This window comes from Pan paniscus, chromosome 7 (genome assembly GCF_029289425.2).
Source record: "Pan paniscus chromosome 7, NHGRI_mPanPan1-v2.0_pri, whole genome shotgun sequence".
NCBI classification, from domain to species: domain Eukaryota; kingdom Metazoa; phylum Chordata; class Mammalia; order Primates; family Hominidae; genus Pan; species Pan paniscus.
The window spans coordinates 63,039,097-63,051,422 of record NC_073256.2 but is presented as its reverse complement, the minus strand read 5'-3'; the positions used below and the strand labels follow the sequence as shown (position 1 = coordinate 63,051,422).

Below are 12,326 nucleotides of genomic sequence, written 5' to 3'. Positions count from 1 at the left end.
ACAAGGGATCTCTCAGTATTATTTCTAACTGCATGTCAATCTACAATTATTTTTAAATACAAAGTGTTTTAAAAGGGCAGAATAGGCCGGGCATGGTGGCTCATACCTGTAATCCCAGCACTCTGGGAGGCCGAGGCGGGAGGATCACGAGGTCAGGAGATCAAGACCATCCTGGCTAACACGGTGAAACCCTATCTGTACTAAAAATACAAAAAATTAGCCAGGCATGGTGGCGGGTGCCTGTAGTCCCAGCTACTCGGGAGGCTGAGGCAGGAGAATGGTGTGAACCCAGGAGGCGGAGCTTGCAGTGAGCTGAGATGGTGCCACTGCACTCCAGCCTGGGCAACAGAGCGAGACTCTGCCTCAAAGAAAAAACAAAACAAAACAAAACAAAAATGGGCAGAATAATGTGTTAGAGACATTCCAACATTTTAAATCATTTGATCATTTATCCCAGAAAAATAAAAACATATGTTCACTCAAAAACTGGTATACAAATGTTCACAGCACGTTTTATTTGTAATGACTCAAATATGGAAACGACCCAAAGGCCCTTCAGTCAACGAACAGTTAAACAAACTGTGGCACATTCGTACCATGCAATAGTACCCAGCAATATAAGGGACTGGGATACTGACATACACAACAACTTGGATAAATATACAGACAAAAACAGACCTCTCAACTGTGGGGTAATTAAATACTCCCCAAATGGAAGACACGTGGAAAGAAAGATCTCAAGCTAAATCATTATAATCGACAGATCAATTTTGTAAGCCATAATTTCTCATCTCTGAAGCAGATAAGTAAGGAGAATCTTAGTTTGACATGCTACACTTAATATCTAGAACAAAATTTAAGAAGTGATATTGTAAGGAACATTTCAAATAAGTTATGTTTTTGTTTTGAGCCAAACAAAAAAAATCACCTTTTTCTCCCTTCATTCTGGACCACCAGTCATACATGTTTAACTTGGTATTTTTCTATCCAGAGAAGCAGAAGACACTCTGTCAACTACATACTTGACAATTTGATCAATTCACTGTAGTGAGTAACCGGGATGACAACGCCTAGTGAATTCTATGTGTATTAATATCAATAATTAAGAAGACAATCTGCCACTTCCCATCAAAATCATAAGACTTTAGGACATCCTATACAGTTCCACACAATTTACACAGTCTCTGCAACCTTCAAACCTATGTCCTATGCTTCACCAATTAGTGCTGTCTCAAGAATGTGATAGAGACCTACATTTTGTAAGATTTTTTTCAAAAGAAAAACATTTGTATTAATACTTCTAATTTTGCTAACTCCTTAATCCCTTGTCTTCTTAAGCCTAACTTTCTCCAGCCCAAACAGAGTAACTAATGAAGGTCTGTAGAGATTAACAAACTTCGACTTGACAGTTCAAATCTGGGCTTAGTCATCTATAGCATATACTCAACCTACAGTTTTTTTAATCTGGAAAATAAGGAAAGCAAACTCTTCTAGAAGATTAGTTTGCATATGAAATTATTTAATACGTAGTAAGCCTTCAGCATTGTACCCACCAACATCAAACCTCCAAATGTGATACAACAATGAGGATCATGTTGAAGGGGGAAACAGGACAGATAGAACCCAAACTATTTAAGAATTTATGATCCAATTCAAAGTTCGCCCATGTTTTGCTCCTACTTGGAAGATATTTACAATTTGTCAATGCTATAATAACATCAGCAAAATTCAAGACAGCTACCTGAACTAAACATACAAAGTCCAATTTGGACTATTTGGTTATTCTCCACTAGTAAGATCAAGAGGAAACTGGCAGAGGATTAAAATGATTATTTTCATATGGCAGAAGAGTGGCAGGGTTTGAAAGAGCATGGCACTGGGAACCAGGAGGCCTGGCTTTGGCCCTGTCTCTTCCTTGGCTAGATAATCAGAGCAAGTCACCTCCCTCCTCTAGGCAATCTGCCAAGGAGGAGCTTGGACTGGAATGTCTCTAAGAGTCCTCACAGAATTAGCATTCCATCTCCTCATGTGGAAAAAGGAAACAAAAGCGCTGCATGAATGTCAACGCAGTATGCAAATGATATCTTCAGGTTCTGGCCTTTTAGGCCGCCAGTAGCCAGAGTCCTGTGTGCCATGCTCCTCTTTTCCATCTGATAGTTCACCATCCACCACAACCCAACACAAAGCTAATGTTGTACCTAAGAACTCAAAGTGGCCTTCCTGAAACCCAATAATGCAAATATTTATATCCAGTTGAAAGAAATTCAAGCTTGCCATTCTCTCATATCATTACTTCAAAAGAAGGGAGTCAAAAGAAGGAGGAGCCATTTGAGAATTTAAGTGGCAAGGAAATATTTTTCTGGTTCAAGCAGAACAAAAGAAGTTTATAATGCATAGAACCACAAACTAAATTGAAAGCAATGAGTGACACACAAATTAAACAGAAACTATTTAGAGATGGAGGGAGGTTGATTATAAGAGACAGTGGTCACTCCAGTTCCAGGTCATTCACATTTGAGAGGTTAAATATACACATGCAAATACTTATAAATAGGAGAACATGAAGAATCATTGAAAGACTAAAATGAGATAACATACTGTAGAATTACAAATAGTTCCTGCTGATTTTTATTAAATAACTCTGGAAATAAAATAATCACAAGTTAAGGATATGGATGGTAGTGTGTTACTGACTGTAGCCCATGTTGGCCAGAGTGATTAGGATGATTTCAAGCAGGGATTCCTGTCTCTACCAGACCAATGAAAGTCATTTTGGGCACTTCAGGTAAAATATTGGAAAGAAAGCATTCTTTTTATCGGACTTGAAGAGGAGAGTTACCACACAGAGAATGACCGCCAGCCTTTTCAACCAATATGCCTGAAGCATGGTCCCTGTGGCATTCAATTACAAGTACCATTAAATTCTTTTTTTGTGTTTAAGCCAATGTGCTATTAAGACTTCCCTAAATTCTAAATAACAAATGGAAGAACATTGAATGCTCATGGGTAGGAAGAATCAATATTGTGAAAATGGCCATACTGTCCAAGGTAATTTATAGATTCAATGCCATTCCCATCAAGCTACCAATGACTTTCTTCACAGAACTGGAAAAAACTACTTGAAAGTTCATACGGAACCAAAAAAGAGCCCGCATTGCCAAGTCAATCGTAAGCCAAAAGAACAAAGCTGGAGGCATCACGCTACCTGACTTCAAACTATGCTACAAGGCTACAGTAACAGAAACACCATGGTACTGGTACCAAAACAGAGATATAGACCAATGGAACAGCACAGAGGCCTCAGAAATAATGCTGCATATCTACAACTATCTGATCTTTGACAAAGCTGACAAAAACAAGAAATGGGGAAAGGAATCCTTATTTAATAAATGATGCTGGGAAAACTAGGTAGCGATATGTAGAAAGCTGAAACTGGATCCCTTCCTTACACTTTATACAAAAATTAATTCAAGATGAATTAAAGACTTAAATGTTAGACCTAAAACCATAAAAACCCTAGAAGAAAACCTAGGCAATACCATTTAGGACATGGGCATGGGCAAGGACTTCATGTCTAAAACACCAAAAGCAATGGCAACAAAAGCCAAAATTGACAAATGGGATCTGATTAAACTAAAGAGCTTCTGCACAGCAAAAGAAACTACCATCAGAGTGAACAGGCAACCTACAGAATGGGAGAAAACTTTCGCAATCTACTCATCTGACAAAGGGCTAATATCCAGAATCTACAAAGAACTCAAACAAATTTACAAGAAAAAAACAACCCCATCAACAAGTGGGCAAAGGATATGAACAGACACTTCTCACGAGAAGACTTTATGCAGCCAACAGACACATGAAAAAATGCTCATCATCACTGGCCATCAGAGAAATGCAAATCGAAACCACAATGAGATACCATGTCACACCAGTTAGAATGGTGATCATTAAAAAGTCAGGAAACAACAGGTGCTGGAGAGGATGTGAAGAAACAGGAACACTTTTACACTGTTGGTGGGAGTGTAAACTAGTTCAATCATTGTGGAAGTCAGTGTGGCAATTCCTCAGGGATCTAGATCTAGAATTACCATTTGACCCAGCCATCCCATTACTGGGTATATATCCAAAGGATTATAAATCATGCTGTTATAAAGACACATGCACACGTATGTTTACTGTGGCACTATTCACAATAGCAAAGACTTAGAACCAACCCAAATGTCCAATAATGATAGACTGGATTAAGAAAATGTGGCATATATACACCATGAAATACTATGCAGCCATAAAAAAGGATGAGTTCATGTCCTTTGTAGGGACATGGATGAAGCTGGAAGTCATTATTCTCAGCAAACTATCGCAAGGACAAAAAACCGAACACCACGTGTTCTCACTCATAGGTGGGAAATGAACAATGAGAACACATGGACACAGGAAGGGGAACATCACACACTGAGGCCTGTTGTGGGGTTGGGGGAGCGGGGAGGGATAACATTAGGAGATATATGTAATGCTAAATGACGAGTTAATGGGTGCAGCACACCAACATGGCACATATATACATATGTAAGAAACCTGCACGTTGTGCACATGTACCCTAAAACTTAAAATATAATAATAATAATAAAAAAGACTTCTCTAAATAATAAGACCAGGCAAACTTTATGTTTGCCTGGCCTTCAGGGTGGTCAAATGAGTTGTAAAGATTATTATTTAATGTCATAATCATTAATATAAAAAAACCCCAAGAAACAAAGTCGTAAGTATAACAATGGATTGACCCACAGATATGTATAGAAGAAAAAGTGACTGGGCATGATGGCTCACACCTGTAATCCCAGCACTTTGGGAGGCTGAGGTGGGTGCGTCACCTGAGGTCAGGAGTTCGAGATCAGCTTGCCCAACATGGCGAAACCCCATCTCAACTAAAAATACAAAAATTAGCCAGGCGTGATGGCAGGCACCTATAGTCCCAGCTACTCCGGGGGTTGAGGAGGAGAATCGCTTGAACTCAGGATACGGAGGTTGCAGTGAGTCAGGATCGTGCCACTACACTCCAGCCTGGGTGACAGAGCGAGATGCTGTCTCAAAAAAAAAAAGGTAAAATAAAATAAAAAAAGAAAAAGTATTCTTGGGTCATATATATTAGGTCATCCTGATACATATATATGTATTTCATATTATAGTACTTTAATGCAAGAATGTGAGAGAAGGCAATTGCTAAGTGACAGCTGGGAAAGGAGTTTTTTGTATTTTTTTAGAGACAGGGTCTTGCTGTGTCACACAGGCTGGTGTGCAGAGGTGCGATCATAGCTCACTGTAACCTAGAACTCCTAGGCTCAAGCAATTCTCACATCTCAGCCTCTCGAGTAGTTAGGACTACAGACGTGTGCCACCACGTACAGTTAATTTTTAAATTTTTGCAGCGAATGGGTTTCACTACATTGCTCAGGCTGGCCTTGAACTCTTGGCCTCAAGTGATCCTCCCATCTTGGCCTCCCAAAGGATGGAGATTACAGGCATAAGCCACCACACCTGGCCTCGGAAAGGATTTTAAAAGGAATAAATGAGATAAGAATTGAAAAGTCTTCTAAAGAAATGTGTAATATAATAGTTGAGAACATAACAGTTGAGTGATCTATTTAGAAGAATATATTATTGGGAATGGGGAGATCAACTCTAAGAATAATGTTTCTTAAATTCTAGCATGTGCAGAAACCACCCGGGAACCTATTAAAATGTATATCCCAATGATCCCTCAGGAAAGACTAATAATAGTTGGTTTGGAATACATGACTGGGCCCACACCTACCCATCCCCTACTCTAGATGGAGGGAACACACAGGAAAAAACTACCAAATCAGCACTGTTTAGGAGGAGAGGAGGCTTTTCTAGACATGTGGAATCTTTTCAATATCAAGCAATTTGTTGAAAAACAAGAGTTTTCAGTCATTAGACCTTGGAGGAATAAACTCATTTGTTGGAATAATTTCTGAGACCTATATGACACCTGAAAAAAAAAAAGTCAGTTTTCAGAGTACAAGTCCTTGACATCCATGATTAAGTTTATTCCTAAGTATTTCATTCTTTTTCTTTTCTTTTTGAGACAGAGTCTCACTCTGTCGCCAGGCTGGAGTGCAGTGGCACAACCTTGGCTCACTGAAGACTCCGCCTCCTGGGTTCAAGCGATTCTCTTGCCTCAGCCTCCCATGTAGCTGGGACTACAGGCATGCACCACCACGCCCAGCTAATTTTTATATTTTTAGTAGAGATGGGGTTTCACCATGTTGGCCAGAATGGTCTCGATCTCTTGACCTCATGATCTGCCCGCCTCAGCCTCCTAAAGTGCTGGGATTACAGGCGTGAGCCATCATGCCCGGTCCCAAATTTCATTCTTTTTGATGTTATTGTAAATGAGACTGCTTTCTTAATTTCCAAGAGAAAAGAAAATATCTCGTTGTTAATATACAGAAATTTCATTGTTAATATACGGAAATGCAATTGATTTTTGTATGTTGATTTTTAATCCTGCTACTATGTTGAATTCATTTATTAGTTCTAACTTTTTTTTTGGCAGGGGCAGGGTGTCTTATAGGGTTTTCTAGATATAAGATCATGTCATCTGCAAACGGAGACAGCTTTACCTCTTGCTTTCCAACTTGGATATCTTTTATCTCTTTTTCTTGACTAACAGTGCTCTGGCTACAGAAGCAGAGACTGCAATGGTGGCTGCCAATAGAGAGGTATTTGTCAAAGGGTACAACGTTTTGATTATATAAGATAAACCAGTCCTAGAGATCTGCAGTACAGAATCATGCCTATAGTTAACATACTGTATTGTATTCTTAAAATTTTGCTAAGAGGAGCTGGGCACGGTGGAAAAAGCCTGTGGTCTTAGCCAGTCGGGAGGCTGAAGTGAGAGGATTTGCTTGAGCCCAAGAGTTTGAGGCTACATGATTATGTCACTACACTCCAGCCTGGGCAACGGTGAGACCCTGTCTCTAAATAATGAAATAAAACAAAATAAATTTTGCTAAGAGGGTAGAGTGCTCTTAATGATAAGAATAGAACAAAATTTTTGGAGGTCAAGGGTAGATTTATAGCACAGATTGTGGTGATGTTTTCATAAGAGTATGCTTATTTTTAAACTCATCAAGTTAAATATATTTACTATATATAGTTTTTACATGTTAAAATTAGAATGTTGGAAAAAATTTTTAAAAAGTCATGAAAATATTAACAATCAACTTCATATATTTTAATGTAAGAATTCTTTTAACTAAAATATTTTTTTACACATTGTCTCAGATTCCTGCACAAGCCTTACCTGAAAGTGTCTTTTGGTAAGAAATACATTGATGTCTCCACAAAGAAATAGCAGATCTCTCTCGATTCTGCAGTCCATTTAGTCTTTCTGCTAGTCCACCTCTGTTTAATGAATTATAATGTATTAAGTTTAGTTAAAAGGAAAACTTCAGAATCACTGGAACATTTATATTGTATACCCCCCAACCAGAGACAAACAGATAAAACATGCAAAATTTTAACGTATATTTGTTACCACATTATCTTCCCAGAGGCCATATCCTCATAAGTCAGTTTTTTGTTTTCTTAGAAGCTTGGTTTTCTGATTCTTAGAAATATGGGCTAATATTATGTCCAAAAACATCACATTCTTGGAAATATGACAGCTAAATATCAGCTTACCTATTTTTCTATTCTTTCTTAGTTCATTTATTCAATCCTAAAACAAGCACTGCTTACTTACCACCTGCTATATGCTGGCACCTAGCACTTCGTTAGGTACCAGGGACACAAGGACAGCTATGAGTGCTGCCATGGAGGTGGGAAAGCTCCCAATGAGCTCAGCACATAGGAGCAAACAAAGAAATGTAAAGTGGGCTCAGAGTTCCAGTCAAGAATAACCTTGCCAACTGTTGATAGAACACTCAAATAAGAGCACTTGGGTATGGGTCCCTTATTTGGACTCCAGAGATATTTGAGTATCAATCACAAACACACAGCAAAGATACCAATGTTATAAAAAAGAAAACTTCCATGTATAGCAGAAAGACAATTTATAACGACAGACATGCAGGCACTGCAGAAGAACATTAACCTATCAATGAACACATATACTTACTGAGATATATTTATGCTTATAAATATATAGGTGTATGTAAATTATAAGTAAATAAATACATACATATGTAGAGAGAAAGAGAAGTTATCAACTACTAACATAACTATAATTTCAAGAAAAATTAAGATCAGTTGTTAATTACCACTATAGCTACATGCTATACCGGGTATCAATGTATTATCTCATAAGTTTATTATCTTGTTACCAATTCATTAATCATTTCACTACATTACCTTTATTCAAATAATATCCCTTTGAGGCTGAAAGAACAGATATCAGTACCCACTGCACAGATGATAAAACCAGAATTTAGAGAGAGGTTAAGAAACTTCTCCAGCATTACATAACTAACCAGATGAGGAACTAGCTGTTAAAACCAGAATGGACTTAGTGCAGCACGTGGCATTTAGTAAACCTTCAAAAAATGCCCATGATTGGTGTAACTGTTTTTGTTATGTTTTTCACTTGCAGCCTATATACAGCTCTTTCCATTATGATGGAAATATTTTAATAAATACATAATATTGCTAGTATTAATACCTATAGAGACACCTAGTATGTTTTCCTATAGGTTACTATTTCTGAATATACTTGTGTGTAGTACATGTAACAGAAAAAAAGTTAAAACCTCTTATGCTCAGAAATATGCCATAGCACCTCTACATGTCAACCTCTACTTCCTATTAAGCCCTTCTTCATATCATTCTGTTTACATGAAGTAACTCGTTCATGCTTCCCCTTTACACAATACTGTGAAGTAGGTACTATTATTATTCCACTTTATAGATGACAAACTGAGGCACCAAGATGTTAAACATCTGTCCAAGGTGAAATGTCTAATGAGTGGTGTAGCTGGATGCACGCCTAGGCAGTCTGGTTCCAGAGTTCAAACTCTTAGTCTTGATAATATACCCAGCACCTCTTAAACAGTATTATTTAAAATGATATGCACAATAAATACAAGAAGCAAATGCTGTATTCTTTGCCCAACTATCTAGAAAATTATTTGCCAAATGTTGCTTTTCAATGCTGTGACCTTACAGAAAAAAAAAAAAAAGGCAAAATGAACTCTGAAAAAACTATCTGGTTAAAGTCAAGCCTAGAACCTCGTAAGAAAACTGTGCAGATTACAGGATGAAAGGTAAAAGCAACAGTAAACATGCACAGGCGCTCTCTACACACAGCAGTATCTGGAGCCCTCAGAAAAATTCTGCATCTCACCTGAGTTTGGCCATTAGGGCCTGTTATGCAGGGAATTCCAGTCACATGCACTTGAACTTAAGAACTTGAGCTTAGGAAACACCATGTCCTCTAATCAACAATCCTATTTCTAGTAAAAACATATCTCATGTTAAAAAAATTAAGTCATACCAAAAGTTCAGCAAGGCCCTGCCATCTATATCCAAATTAACTCTTTTGAACGTAGCCAGTTAAGTTATTTATAAAGGCCAAACTCCGATGGAATAAAAATATGATGAATTCACTGAGCAAGTTAAGATATCCTAATTATCTTTTCTATAAAATTAACAGACTGGTAACCTATCTCAAAAGATGACCGGTATCAATTTGACATTGGTAAACATTTCTATAAAAACAATATGGAGAAGTAAAGAAGGATAAAGATTCAAAAATATTCCAACTGATTTCCAGTCAAAATATTTTTAATAAGCTATACAACCAGGTAAAGAATAAACAATTAAAATGACTGTAAATACAATATTTTTAAATTTTGGTTTATTTTTATTATACTTTAAGTTCTGGAATACATGTGCACAATGTGCAGGTTTGTTAAATATACATATATATACACACACACATATATATACACATATATATATATATACACATATACACACACACACACACGTGCCATGTTGGTGTGCTGCACCCGTTAACTCGTCATCTACATATTTCTCCTAATGCTATCCCTCCCCCATCCCCCCCCCACATGACAGGCCCCGGTGTTTGATGTTCGCCTTCCTGTGTCCAAGTGATCTCACCGTTCAACTCCTACATATGAGTGAGAACATGCGGTGTCTGGTTCTCCTTCCCTGCGACAGTTTCCTCAGAATGATGGTTTCCAGCTTCATCCATGTCCCTAACAAAGGACATGAACTCATCCTTTCTTACGGCTGCATAGCACTCCATGGAGTATATGTGCCACATTTTCTTAATCCACTCTATCACTGAAGGACATCTGGGCTGGTTCCAAGTCTTGGCTATTGTGAATAGTGTCACAATAAACACACGTGTCAATGTGTCTTTATAGCAGCATGATTTATAATCTTTTGGGTATATATCCAGTAATAGGATTGCTGGGTCAAATGGTATTTCTAGTTCTAGATCCTTGAGGAATCGCCACACTGTCTTCCACAATGGTTGAACCAGTTTACAGTCCCACCAACAGTGTAAAAGTGTTCCTATTTCTCCACATCCTCTCCAGCACCCGTTGTTTCCTGACTTTTTAATGATCGCCATTCTAACTGGTGTGACATGGTATCTCATTGTGGTTTTGATTTGCATTTCTCTGATGGCCAGTGATGATGAGCATTTTTTCATGTGTCTATTGGCTGCATAAATGTCCTCCCTTGAGAACTGTCTGTTCATATCCCTTGCCCACTTTTTGATTGGGTTGTTTGATTCTTTCTTGTAAATTTGTTTAAGTTCTTTATAGATTCTGGATATTAGCCCTTTGTCAGATGGGTAGACTGCAAAAATTTTCTCCCATTCTGTAGGTTGCCTGTTCACTCTGATGGTAGTTTCTTTTGCTGTGCAGAAGCTCTTTAGTTTAATTAGATCCCACTTGTCAATTTTGGCTTTTGTTGCCATTGCTTTTGGTGTTTTAGACATAAAGTCCTTGCCCTTGCCTATGGCCTGAATGGTATTGCCTAGGTTTTCTTCTAGGGTTTTTAAGATTTAGGTTTAACATTTAAGTCTTTAATCCATCTTGAATTAATTTTTGTATAAGGTGTAAGGAAGGGATCCAGTTTCACCTTTCTACATATGGCTAGCCAGTTTTCCCAGCACCATTTATTAAATAGGGAATCCTTTCCCCATTTCTTCTTTCTGTCAGGTTTGTCAAGGATCAGATGGTTTTAGATGTGTGGTATTATTTTCGAAGGCTCTGTTTTGTTCCATTGGTCTGTATCTCTGTTTTGGTACCAGTACCATGCTGCTTTGCTTACTGTAGCTTTGTAGTATAGTTTGAAGTCAGGTAGCGTGATGCCTCCAGCTTTGTTCTTTTGGCTTAGGATTGTCTTGGCAATGCGGCTCTTTTTGGTTCCATATGAACTTTAAAGTATTTTTTTCCAATTCTGTGAAGAAAGTCATTGGTAGCTTGATGGGGATGGCACTGAATCTATAAATTACCTTGGGCAATACGGCCATTTTCCCAATATTGATTCTTCCTATCCATGAGCATGAAATGTTCTTCCATTTATTTGTTTCCTCTTTTATTTCGTTGAGGAGTGGTTTACAGTTCTCCTTGAAGAGGTCCTTCACATCCCTTGTAAGTTGGACTCCTAGGTATTTTATTCTTTTTGAAGCAATTGTGAGTGGGAGTTCACTCATGATTTGGCTGTTTTGTCTGTTATTGGTGTATAAGAATGCTTGTGATTTCTGCACATTGATTTTGTATCCCGAGACTTTGCTGAATTTGCTTATCAGCTTAAGGAGATTTTGGGCTGAGACGATGGGGTTTTCTAAATGTACAATCCTGTCATCTGCAAACAGGGACAATTTGACTTCCTCTTTTCCTAACTGAACACCCTTTATTTCTTTCTCTTGCCTGACTGCCCTGGCCAGAACTTCCAACGCTATGTTGAATAGGAGTGGTGAGAGAGGGCATCCCTGTCTTGTGCCAGTTTTCAAAGGAAATGCTTCCAGTTTTTGCTCATTCAGTATGATATTGGCTGTGGGTTTGTCATAAATACCTCTTATTATTTTGAGATATGTCCGATATATACCTAATTTATTGAGAGTTTTTAGCATGAAGGGCTGTTGCAATTTTGTCAAAGGCCTTCTCTGCATCTATTAAGATATTCGTGTGGTTTTTGTCTTTTGTTCTGTTTATATAATGGATTACGTTTACTGATTTGCATATGCTGAACCACCCTTGCATCCCAGGGATGAAGCCAACTTGATTGTGGTGGATAAGCTTTTTCATGTGCTGCTGCATTCAGTT

The 12,326-nt window shown here is 38.0% G+C and overlaps 1 protein-coding gene across 13 annotated transcripts in view; it reads right to left on the bottom strand.

Annotated features, from left to right (window-relative positions):
• Positions 1-12,326, bottom strand: part of SPIDR (scaffold protein involved in DNA repair) — a 475,882-nt gene that overhangs the window by 320,553 nt on the left and 143,003 nt on the right. For all 13 annotated transcript variants that reach the window (XM_003823268.5, XM_008976887.5, XM_034966041.4 and 10 more), the window contains one exon: positions 7,328-7,428. In XM_003823268.5, the coding sequence (XP_003823316.1) occupies positions 7,328-7,428 (101 nt within the window). The remainder of the gene's footprint in view (positions 1-7,327; positions 7,429-12,326) is intronic.